This window comes from Acartia tonsa, chromosome 8 (genome assembly GCF_053477335.1).
Source record: "Acartia tonsa isolate MP-2025a chromosome 8, ASM5347733v1, whole genome shotgun sequence".
NCBI lineage: Eukaryota > Metazoa > Arthropoda > Copepoda > Calanoida > Acartiidae > Acartia > Acartia tonsa.
Genome location: NC_137267.1, coordinates 3,744,189 through 3,757,171, shown reverse-complemented (window position 1 = coordinate 3,757,171; position 12,983 = coordinate 3,744,189). Strand labels below are relative to the sequence as shown.

The 12,983-nt window shown below is 34.0% G+C and overlaps 1 protein-coding gene across 1 annotated transcript in view; it reads left to right on the top strand.

The window, feature by feature from the left end:
• The window catches only part of LOC145325831 (uncharacterized), a 173,254-nt gene extending 160,498 nt beyond the window's left edge, over window positions 1-12,756 (top strand). Inside the window, exons 6-16 of the mRNA XM_080168798.1 lie at window positions 19-160; window positions 498-546; window positions 882-983; window positions 1,517-1,617; window positions 2,243-2,377; window positions 8,543-8,694; window positions 9,480-9,952; window positions 10,223-10,761; window positions 11,304-11,404; window positions 11,638-11,799; window positions 12,175-12,756. Of these exons, the coding sequence (XP_080024924.1) occupies window positions 19-160; window positions 498-546; window positions 882-983; window positions 1,517-1,617; window positions 2,243-2,377; window positions 8,543-8,694; window positions 9,480-9,952; window positions 10,223-10,761; window positions 11,304-11,404; window positions 11,638-11,799; window positions 12,175-12,423 (2,205 nt within the window). The 3' untranslated portion in view covers window positions 12,424-12,756. The remainder of the gene's footprint in view (window positions 1-18; window positions 161-497; window positions 547-881; window positions 984-1,516; window positions 1,618-2,242; window positions 2,378-8,542; window positions 8,695-9,479; window positions 9,953-10,222; window positions 10,762-11,303; window positions 11,405-11,637; window positions 11,800-12,174) is intronic.
• Window positions 12,757-12,983: the final 227 nt, after the last annotated feature.

The following is a 12,983-nucleotide window of genomic DNA, read 5'->3' as shown; positions in this document are numbered from 1 at the left end:
AATATCTATGGTTCCAGGGCATCTAACACAAGTTTAAACAGTGATAAGACAAATAATTCTGCGGAGGACAGCGGGAATAGCGGCCACTATAGAATGGCGGCTGCCGTAGCCACAGCCGCTCAAAAGCAGCAGCGAAGACTGTCAAGTATTTCTTCTACAGGTGAAAATTTAAGCTAAGATTTTATTGATAGCAGGGATATTAAGGGATAAGACAATGGAATATAAATTTATGTACACTCCCAACTATGATAAACAAAATTAAACCTTATATAGATGAGGTGGTTTGTGGAAAGTTTGGACACTGCTATTTTGTATTAGACAATTAAGATTTAAGAAAAGTCTCCAAACTTTTAAGTCAATGAGAAAACTTATTAATTAAACCTTAGAGTTAAAAGTCCTCACCCTGACTGAGTGAGTAAATAAGTGAGGTGGGCTTAGTGCTCTAGGTGAAGCACCAATTTCCATATTTATTTTTTGTCATATTTATTTTTTTTAAGGTTCCATAGGGATGAATACAACTTTTACTTATGGCTCTCAAATAAACAGGTAATATAGATTTTATTTAGATATTTTACAAAAAATACAAATGCTTTTTTTCTATTTTCAAAGGTATTTGCCTGAAGACATGCGTAAATATGCACAGTTAGGACTTTAAGATAAATGTTGTGCAATTATAGGGTATATTTTGATTTTATAATGCCTGTAGGGTGATAAATTTGGCTGAAAAATTTGGACACGCCTAGTTTGAACCATCAGGAATCAAAGATTATAAGGCAAGATGTAAGAGCAAATGTTTATAAAACTTTGGGTTCTAATGTAAATTACATTCACATGTCCTCTCCCTCCCTAAGTCACTCTGCCATTTAAAATAATTATTTTAGTCGGCAAGACCCGAACAGACAATCAATGCGAACTTTTGGAAGCCAGGAGTCCGTAGGTTCCAGCAATTCCAGGAAACAGTCCTCGGTTTCACTATGCTCCAGGTTTGTCTTTTTTTTCGTATGAGCTATAGTAAGGTCTTTATAAATATTATAGTAGCTGTAACTAAAATCTGAATCAATTCAGAAAAAAAAACTTGTAAAGGTTTCGTGATTTTAGCGGCATTATATAGAAGAAATAACGAACTTTATATCTGCCCCCAAAATATTGATTTAGATTTTTTTTGCTTGTTGGGTATACCTTATTCCTAATACCGATGCAATAATAAGCTATCAAAATTTTAGGAAAAGGGTTTGTTCGAAACCCTTTTTTTTTGTTTCTAAGCATTTTCATGAAACTAGAATTTATTGATCAAATTTGAGTGTAGTTATTATATCTTGGAGTATGTAGTAAGGGATAATACAAAGCATTACATATTAAATATACATTCACAATATTCTTAAACAAAATTACCCTTTTGTAGATTAAATTATTGGTTATAAAACTTTGGCTACCAGTGTAATTTACAGTCCAGTGTCCCTTCCCTCCCTGCAGGAACCATTCTTTTCGACTTAGTGCTTACACATTTACTTTTCAGGAATTCTTCGAATGGCAGCCTTTCTACCTGCAGTTCCAGCAGTCTGTTCAGAAGTACAGATGGTGTGTCAACCTTGGACTATGCGGCTATGATCAGAGAAGGTACTAAATATTCATCGCGGTTTCCAATAGAGTGCCCCCTCCCCCTTATTTTGAAATAGATAGAAAATAAGGTTGGGGGGGGGGGGGGGAGTTTGTTGTATATATTATATACAGATACTAAAGTAGTAGGAAGGTTGTATCATTGTATGTGATCTTTGAAAATAGAACTAAAAACCTAAGTAGGTATGATTATTCATTTCTAAAAGTAAGACTTTTTTGATAGGGTTTACAGTATTTTTAATACCTTATAAAAAACGAAAACCTTACCTATTAGGTTTAGAATATTTGTTCTATATAAATACACTTTTATGGGTGATTTCTCTTTGGAGGGTTGAGTTACCCTTCCCCAAAATAGTAATAAACCTAGATGCATTTAGGGACACTTAAAGTTGGATGGGGAAAAGTGTGGAATTACCCCCCCCCCCCCCGCCCCCCCCCCCCCAAACCATGAAATAGTTATAAATTTTTCCAGGATCTATGAGAAGCTACACTGTAAAGGAGAACCATACCGGTTCAACGGATACCGAGATCCTTCGCTACAAACTAAAACTTTTTCTACATTAAATCATAGGATATATCATTATATTTAATTTTTTTCTTAAAAATAATTCTTTATGTTTTTTAGGCGTTGGTTGGGAGGAGATAATAAACTGTTGGTTATCCCAGCTTCGATTTTCTGAATACTATTCCCTGTTCATAACTGCTGGCTACGACCTACAGACAGTGTCAAGGATGACGCCGGAAGATTTTACGGCCATAGGTACGTGTGACGTTTAATTCGATTTAGGACATGGAGAAACAAGGATGACAACATCCATAGAAGCGAAGCTTTAAAATTAGATTTTATGACAAACGAACATTAAAATTTGTTGAGGGACTTTAATCATCTTCCTTATATTAATTTATATGTCCAAATATACTTATTTATAAAGAAGTTGTATCAACTTTTTTGCTTTTTATTTAAGATAGCTAGCCGGTCCTTTCAGTAAGTAGTAGATGTAAAATTTTTCATAGAATTCAGATATGCAATCGGTTTTTTTGTAGACCTCTTATTTTTTAAGTAATTTAAGTTTTTTAAAAAAATAATTAAGTCGGTTTTAAGGTACTAAAACGCAACAAAATAAAAGAAGAAAATAGCCAGTATGAACAAAAATAGTAAGATCTTTAATTTGACACCTTACTTTTAAAATTCTGTTGAGTAATTGTTGAAAAAATCTATTTTTTTAACCTCGGTTTAATAAAAACTTTAGACCTAAATATTTTCTCAAACAGACATAAAAAACATGGGTTCATATATACCTTTAGAATCAGAAAAATATTACGAATCTATTCTAAGCAAAATTGAAAAAGTTTTATAAAACTATAATAAAAAAAAAAGTTTATTTTAAGAATCATAATTTTCGGCTTTAAAGGGTTAGCTTAAACCAAACCTGAAAAAAACCTAAACAAAAGACAATGCAATGTAGCAGATATTTTTTAAACACAAGAAACAATAATGTATTTTTAACTGCATTGTTTTGAAGTTTATAAACAGACTGATGCATATTTGTTCATAATTTTTCATTCTTTACATGTTCTTTAATATCACTATATTTATTGTAGTATCTATTGTATATATTGTATGAACGTTCTCCTTTTTTTCTGGCAATTCTATAGGTTAATTTTATAGATTAAGCTTCCCGATTCGTCAATTTTTGCGATTTGTGATTGGCTAGTTTAGTAGTTACAATTCTTAAAATAACTTTTTTATTTTTTCTATTTTTTATTACAATTTTTTAAAACTTTTTCAATTTTGCTTACAATGGATTCATATTATTTTTCTCATTCTAATGGTATATATGAACCCATATTTTTTATGTCTGTATGAGAAAATATTTAGGTTTAATATTTTGATTAAACCGAGGTTAAAAAAATAGATTTTTTCAACAATTACTCAACAGAATTTTAAAAGTAAGGTGTCAAATTAGAGATCTTACTATTTTTGTTTATACTGGCTATTTTTTTCTTTTATTTTGTTGCGTTTTAGTACCTTAAAACCGACTTAATTATTTTTTTTAAAAACTTAAATTACTTAAAAAATAAGAGGTCTACAAAAAAACCGATTGCATATCTGAATTCTATGAAAAATTTTACATCTACTACTTACTGAAAGGACCGGCTAGCTATCTTAAATAAAAAGCAAAAAAGTTGATACAACTTCTTTGTTAAAAAATTTCAGGACACAGTTAAAGGGCATACTTACATATTTAGGACTGTTACAGGAACCATCATGAAAAGTCAATAAATATTCTGTATTTTAAAAGAAAAATATGAATATTTAACTAATTTAAAATTAACACATTAATGAATGATAATATATTTATTTGTATGATATTTTGCACAAAAATTCTAAAATAATATTTATAAATAAAATATAACAAAATTTGTACTTAATTTTAGTGGAAAATATAATTAATGTACATTCCCAATAAGGCTGGACTAAACATATATATATTTCGAAAGAAGTTGTATCAACTTTTTTGCTTTTTATTTAAGATAGCTAGCCGGTCCTTTCAGTAAGTAGTAGATGTAAAATTTTTCATAGAATTCAGATATGCAATCGGTTTTTTTGTAGACCTCTTATTTTTTAAGTAATTTAAGTTTTTTTAAAAAAATAATTAAGTCGGTTTTAAGGTACTAAAACGCAACAAAATAAAAGAAGAAAATGGCCAGTATGAACAAAAATAGTAAGATCTTTAATTTGACACCTTACTTTTAAAATTCTGTTGAGTAATTATTGAAAAAATCCATTTTTTTAACCTCAGTTTAATAAAAACTTTAGACCTAAATATTTTCTCAAACAGACATAAAAAACATGGGTTCATATATACCTTTAGAATCAGAAAAATATTACGAATCTATTCTAAGCAAAATTGAAAAAGTTTTATAAAACTATACCTAATAAAAAAAATAAGTTTATTTTAAGAATCATAATTTTCGGCTTTAAAGGGTTAGCTTGAATAAAACCTGAATAAAACCTAAACAAAAGACAATGCAATGTAGCAGATATTTTTTAAACACAAGAAACAATAATGTATTTTTAACTGCATTGTTTTGAAGTTTATAAACAGACTGATGCATATTTGTTCATAATTTTTCATTCTTTACATGTTCTTTAATATCACTATATTTATTGTAGTATCTATTGTATATATTGTATGAACGTTCTCCTTTTTTTCTGGCAATTCTATAGGTTAATTTTATAGATTAAGCTTCCCGATTCGTCAATTTTTGCGATTTGTGATTGGCTAGTTTAGTAGTTACAATTCTTAAAATAACTTTTTTATTTTTTCTATTTTTTATTACAATTTTTTTAAACTTTTTCAATTTTGCTTACAATGGATTCATATTATTTTTCTCATTCTAATGGTATATATGAACCCATATTTTTTATGTCTGTATGAGAAAATATTTAGGTTTAATGTTTTGATTAAACCGAGGTTAAAAAAATAGATTTTTTCAACAATTACTCAACAGAATTTTAAAAGTAAGGTGTCAAATTAAAGATCTTACTATTTTTGTTTATACTGGCTATTTTCTTCTTTTATTTTGTTGCGTTTTAGTACCTTAAAACCGACTTAATTATTTTTTTAAAAAACTTAAATTACTTAAAAAATAAGAGGTCTACAAAAAAACCGATTGCATATCTGAATTCTATGAAAAATTTTACATCTAATACCACTGGTCGCCGGAAGGGAAAAGCAGTTTTTTGAAACAGGCTCTCTGAGATTATTACAGATTCTGATATATACATATATAGACTAATGAAAAATGCAAAAAACGAAATCAAAAGCGTTCCTTCTTGGGAGAAAATGCGGGAAAAAGATTTTAGCTAATTTTAACCAAAAATTCACATTAGCAAGCCTGTAAAAGAATATATACAAATTTTAAACATGTCATTGCTCAGCACCTAGAAGTGGTAGAAAAATGCTATACATACCATTGTAAAGCTCATAACCTCTAGTTTTCATATTGATATATAATGTATTTGAACTATTATTAGTTTTTGAGCTACCTCTGAAGTATACACAAGTTTTAAAAATGCAGTTTTTTCTTGAGAATTTTAAGGTTGATAATTATTACACAAACCTTTTTCAAATTATATTTCGTAGCATCTAGGCAGGGGTGTCCAAGCTTTTTATTTTGGGAGGGTAAAAATTTTTTTAGGGGGGGGTAATTTGTGGTTGGGGGGGTAAAATGGAGCACAAAGCGCGCCGCAAATTTTTTTACCCCTCCCCAAAATTTTTACCCCGGGGGTAAAATTTGCTTGGGGGGGGTAATTACCCCCCCTGAAATCTGTTGGCAGGGGTAAATTTAGTTTACCCCCCCCAAAATTTACCCCCGGGGTAAAATTTTTGGAGAGGGTAATTTAAATTTTATTAAATACATAGTATTAAAAATGCGCGCGAAGCGCGCAAAAATTTTTTTTATTAGAGATTTTTTATTTTGGGGGGGGTATTTACCCCCCCCAAAATTGTTTGGGGGGGTAAATACCCCCTCCTAAATGGTTGGGGGTGCCTACGGCACCCCCAGGGTAGGGGTAAATTTTGAATGGGGGGGGGGGTAAAATGAAAAAATTTTTTGGGGGGCCTACGGCACCCCCAAAATCGTTTGGGGGGGTAATCGCCCCATTACCCCCCCCCCTTGGACGCCTATGCATCTAGGAGTTATAATTAATATTAGTTATATAATTATTTTATGTAGGTAAAATTGTATATTTTGGGTACGTTCAATTTTAGCTTAATTGAAAATTGTCCTTGAAATGTGTATAGTTTGTATTAAAAACCAAGGAGGGAGGGGGGGGGGGAGTTTGTACACTTATAGGAAATGAAATTCAGTAAAAATGTTTGCCCTGGATGTTTTTAGGCTTTATTAACCTTTTTGTAAAATGTCTTATATGATTAAATCTACCAGAAAAACTTTAAAAATTGAATTTTGGCACTTTTCTTCTAGGGTCTAGTGGGTTAAAACAGCCCCCAAAACACTAAAATCTAAGGTCTGAGCATATTTTTTTTGGATATCAAGCCAATTTTTTTTAATGTAAACCTTTTTTTACATATTTAAGCTAAGTAGTCACTAAAGATTTAATTTCGTCACTTTCCTTCTTGGGGTCAGTGGGATATAACACCCCCCAAAACACTAAAATTAAAGGCTTGAGCTTATTTTTAGAGATATCAAGATGATTTTTTAATTATCACAATTGAGATAAGTATCCTCTAAAGATTTCATTTTAGCACTTTCCTTCTTGGGCTAGACGGGTAAAACAACCCCTTTAACATTAAATCTATATCTCAGTATCATATTTTGCCCTGGCTGTTTGGACTTGTTGTTATAGTTATCAAATGATTCTCTTGAAAGAGAGTGCCTAATTGAAATCTATAGTGATTTTAAAAAAAAATATTCATTAAGAAAATCAGCCCAATATTTTTAAAAATAAGCCAAGAACTAAAAGTTTTAGTAGTTTTGGGGGCAGTTTGACCCCACTAGTCCATAGAAGGAAAGTGCCAAACTTAAGTTTTACTGGTAGATTTAATCATATAAGAGATTTTACAATGATCAGGTTTATAACTATAACAACAAGCCCAAACATCCAGAGCAAAATTTTATACTGAATTCCATTGCCTATAAGTGTATAAACTCTCCTTCTCACCTTGGATCTTATAAGTTTACAATTGGGGGGGGGGGGGGGGGGTGTTTCACCCCACTATCCCCTAGATAGAAAGTGTTAAAATGAAATCATTAGTGGCTACTTATCTCAATTATGAGAATAAATTTTAAATTAAAAAAATCATCTTGATATCTCTAAAACTAAGCTCAAGCCTTAAATTTTAGTGTTTTGGGGGGTGTTATACCCTACTAACCCCAAGAAGGAAGGTGCCAATATTAAATCTTAAGTGACTACTTAGCTTAATTATGTAAAAAAAGGTTTACATTAAAAAAATTGGCTTGATATCCAAAAAAAATATGCTCAGACCTTAGATTTTAGTGTTTTGGGGGCTGTTTTAACCCACTAGACCCTAGAAGAAAAGTGCCAAAATTCAATTTTTAAAGTTTAACTGGTAGATTTAATCACATAAGACATTTTACAAAAAGGTTAATAATTATAACAACAAGCCCAAAAACATCCAGGGTAAAACTTTATACTGAATTTCATTTCCTATAAGTGTATAAAATCCCCCCCCCCCTCCCTTTTTAGTTCTTACTACAAACTACACACATTTCAAAGACAATTTTTAATTAAGCTAAAATTGAAAGTACCCAAACTATAAAATTTTACCTACATAAAATAATTATATAACTAATAATAATTATAACTCCTAGGTGCTAAGTAATATAATTTGAATAAGGTTTGTGTAACAATGAAGTATCAAACTTAAAATTCAAGAAAAAACTGCATTTTTAAAACTTGTGTATACTTCAGAGGATAGCTCAAAAACTAATAATAGTACAAAAATGTTAAATACCAATATGAAAACTAGAGGTTATGAGCTTTACAATGGTATGTATAGCATTTTTCTACCACTTCTAGGTGCTGAGCAATGACATGTTTAAAATGTGTGTATATTTTTTTACAGTCTTGCTAATGTGAATTTTAGGTTAAAAATAGCTAAAAATCTTTTTCTCGCATTTTCTCCCAAGAAGGAACGCTTTTGATTTCGTTTTTTGCATTTTTCATTAGTCTATATATGTATATATCAGAATCTGTAATAATCTCAGAGAGCCTGTTTCAAAAAACTGCTTTTCTCTTCCGGCGACTAGTGATACTTACTGAAAGGACCGGCTAGCTATCTTAAATAAAAAGCAAAAAAGTTGATACAACTTCTTTACCTAAATAGTTTGAATAATTAATTAGGAATTAAATAAAATTATAAACTTGTTATTCTAGGTATAAAGAAGCCTAACCACCGCAAGAAGCTGAAGCTTGCAGCCGAGGAGCTTGGCATAGGTGATGGTCTGCCTGATTATGTGCCTGCCAGTGTTCACCAGTTTATGGCCCTCCTCAGGCTGCAGGAGTACCTACCAACTCTAGCAAAACAGGTTAGGTTATTTCCAGTATATGGCTTTGAAACCGATTAATATCCGCTGGATTAGAACTGGTTTTTCTGCCATACTGAATAATCATGTTTAGCATCATACTACATTTTCCACCAAATTTTTTTAAAAATCATAAATTAACACCATTTTTTTAGCTTTGGCCATCGGCCCCTCTGGGCTAACAAAACTGGTTTTAATCTTATAATTTTTCATTATGATATTCGCTTGAAGCTGTCTATAATACGATGCAATAAATAATCCAATTTTGTTAAGTTAAAATTTTAAAATTCTAAAATTTAATCCTTTTATATAAGTAACAGAGCTGGATCTTTAAATCATTTCAATGGTGCTCCAAATCGGGGTGAGCCAACTTTCCACCAATAAGAGCACAGCATTTTACGAAATGCCGCGCTGTGTTTGGCTGCAATTCGGCGCACCCCGATTTGGCGCACCATTGAAATTATTTAAAGATCCAGCTCAGGATGTCTATGATCGTCTGGCTTTCTGTTTCTAATTGTACCGAATTATCACGCTAACCACTGAACTGATATGATTCTTTTTTCAGTATAGCTTCTCATAGTTCCTGGGAAGGTTTAAGGCTATTTTTCTTTTCTTACCTTCTTGCAATATTGAAATAGAACTACATTAAAAAATAATTTATGACATATTTGGTAAATGAAAGCTAACAAAGAAACTTGTAATGCTATGGACATTACTGCGCTACTAAAAATATAGCCCTCTAAATTGTATGAGAATAAATCAAATATTGATGAAAATTCATATTTTAGGGTTACAAAACAGTTGCCGATTTATTGACAATCTCCATAGAAGACCTGGAAGATATAGGTTTCTACCGTTTGGGCCATCAAAAGCGCCTGTTACTCGGCATTAAAAAGGTTAAGGAGTTGAAAAAGTTGGGCCAGGTAGCGCGTCCAGAAACTTCCAGCGGCTACCATCAGTCTGGCGGTCAACAGATGGGGTATATACCCGCTCAAAATGGCGGCGGCGGATCAGCTGTTCAATACTACCCAGAGCAGCTACCCTACAGCAGCCTTCCCCCCATGGTGCCTCACTCCTCGGGTGGAGGAGGAGGGGGGATGCCCCAGCATCGCTTCTCCTCCTTCCACCATGAAACCCCGCCCCTTATCACAGAGGGGGAGGTGTGGATGAGCAGGGGAGAGGGGGTGATTAATGGAATGGTCCCAACTCCTATGCCATCTATTGGCGCGAATTATCAACATCAGCAAGCACCACAGAGAAGGTAATAGCATGAATCATATTGAAATATTTAGTTATAGATACAATTTAAATGGGTATGCTAGTTTAACTACATTTTATCGACTTGTGATTTAACTTTTGTTAAAATAATGGATTTATTATTACTTTGATCTTACACCTGATTGTCATGTTATCTAAACTTGTATGGGACTAGCCATCCCCTCCCCTCCTACTGGATGAACGAAATGATCAATAAACGAGTCCTATGATAGCAATGATACATCCATTTTAAAAATATATATAAAAATTTCAGATTTGAACGTAGTCAAAGCGAAGACCACCGACCCTCAATCTGGCAAAAGTTTAAATCCTTTGAGGACGGTGACCGGCCGGCGGCAGTTCGCCGATCAACGGTCAGCGGTCAAATAAACGGTCATCCCGCGTATGCCAACAACCCTCACAACCAAGGACACCATCAACCAGAGGTGCGCAGCACTGGCGTTGAGGCAAGGTTTGGCATGGCGGAACAGCGGCCATTCCCCTTGCCGCAATTCGGCACGTTACCGCGGCCGCAGGCCACAGTCAAGCCGCTGCCCGCTCCGTCGCCGCCCAATTCCGCCGCCTACGAGGATTATTACCCACCGGTGCCGCAAAAACCGGCTTTCTCAACCGGTTATCATCACAACAACAGTAAAACAACAACAACTGTGACGCAACAACACGGCACGTCGGTTGTCACTGCGGTTGATGTACATTACGGCGGTGGCCAAAATGGCGGGTATGTACAACAACAAGATAATTTCCAGCTGCCTGAAGTTAAGAAGCCGGATTTCTCTTCTCTAGAAGATGAAGGTAAAATGTCTTGTTCAACACACAACAAGTTTTAGATTAAAACTTTCCTTCTTCAACTCTGTAATTATGCTTGATGCTTAAATGTGTATTAAGAATTATTTAATTTATTAATTAACTGGAGGCTACGCCTCTAGATGCTTTTAGGGGCACTTGAGGTGGAGAAGGGTAAGTCGACCGCCCGCCCCCCCCCCCCCATGTTCAATATTAATCTTTGTTTAAAGTAAATAAAAAATTAGGGAGGAGGGGGGGGGGGGATTCTTAGATGTTGCCTCCCCTCCAAATCTTCATTTCTAATGTTTTTAAGTAAAAAAAAATTGAGAGGATCGTTTTTTCAGAGCGTCCCCCCCCCCCTCCCCCACCCAAAAAAAGAAGTCACAAACTTTCCTAGAATATATTAGTATTAGCATTGTAAAAGAGAACCATATTAGTATAGTGATTTTAGCGAGATCCTTTGTACAGACAGACTGACATCCTGTTACTTTTCATGAGAAATTCTACTACCAAATGTTTTTTTTTCTTATGAACAAAAGATATATTTTAAGGTTTGAATACGGAAGGCGACATTTTGTTACCCTTTGCCAACGACAGAGGCGGAACTATTAAATATAAAACTAATCCAGCATTAGCCTTCCAACAATTACAGGTAAATCATATTTATCAATTAGTTAAACATAAGATGTTCTCGCTTTTAAACTAAACCTAGATATAATAGTTATTATACTATTATTATATTAAAGTCAACTCACTAAAATTCGGATTCTAAGTGCCAATTGAGTTGTTGCATTAACCCACCCCCAACTCCACCTTATTTTTGAAAATAACAGTTTAATGTACTATTTTAAAAATTTGTGTGTATTTTTACTCTATTTTTTTTAGAATGAGGAAAACACCCCTGCAGAGCCAGGAAGCCCACCTTTATCCACCCCACCGTTGTCAGGCGAATGTCTGTCCCCGGAATTTCCCGCCCCGCCTAGCGGCGAGGAGTTAGACCTTGCCATGGCTGGTTATAGTCACTACCCTACTGATAATAATTCACAGGTACGCCCTTCATTTATAGAACTTTTCTGCAAGCCAAAATGTATTTGAATGTATTTTGTTTTTATTGAATTAATTCAAATAAGGGGTAGGGCATAGACGTCCAATGGTTGGGTAAATGAGTGCTAAACCCCTCATTTTATCCCAAACAAAATTAAAAGCTTGGACGTCCCTTGGATAGGGTTGTCCTTTCCAAAAAGAAAAACACAAACGCATGCCCTCCCCCACCCCCTATTTTCAATTTATTTCTAATAAAAGAAGAAAATTGAGGAAAACCACCAAAAAAAATTTTTTTTCTTCATAACATAGGTAGCACTCAATATTTTAGCACGGGGATTGCCTTGGCTTTAATATTTATAAATTTTTATGTATTTTCAGACCCCAGGGCCGCCACCTCCCCTTGACACCTCCTCCCCTGCAGGCCCTCCACCCCCTCAGTCACCCCTAACTAACAACACAACAACATCACCAGCAGAAAACGGCAACAACACGTTGACCCGGCAGTCAAGCCTTCTGTACACGCCTACGCGCAAGCCCAACCGAACGGCGGGCGACGTGCTGCAGGACATCGGTACCATGCTGGCAGATTTAACGGACGAACTGGACAATATGTTGAGTGTTAAGTGAACTACTTATAGAGCAGCTTTGCTACAAAAAAAACTTATATGAAATAAGTGCCTTAAGAATGCATGAAAACCACCAAAAACATAATTTTAAGACAATTAATTGTAATACAGTGATTTAAAATGCAGTTAAACAGCAGTTTTTTACTAAGCCTAAATCACAAATAAAGTAGAAACCTCTTATTCATATGGCTTAAACTTTAAGCATATGATTTCAGCTTTTAAACCAAACTTTTATAACAATATTTTTAGCTACATTAAAAGATGTTTTCTAAATTATGACAACTGAACTACGTTTTTTCTTTAACAAACTTACTTATGAATGGTAATTTCCTTCTTAGTTGTCGAGCACCACCACCCCCCCCCCCGGGGCCCCCCCCCCCTATGAAAAAAATGAGGGGTGGGTAGTTTTGGTTTGTTTGTTACTTTAGGTCAGGTTAGGGTAGGTTATATTGAGAACTAGATAGCATAAGGTAAAGGCCCTGCAGTTGTTAGGCATAGGAAAAATCAACCTTCCCTTATTTTCTTATATCTAGGGGGGGGGGGGGGGTCAGTGCTCGATAG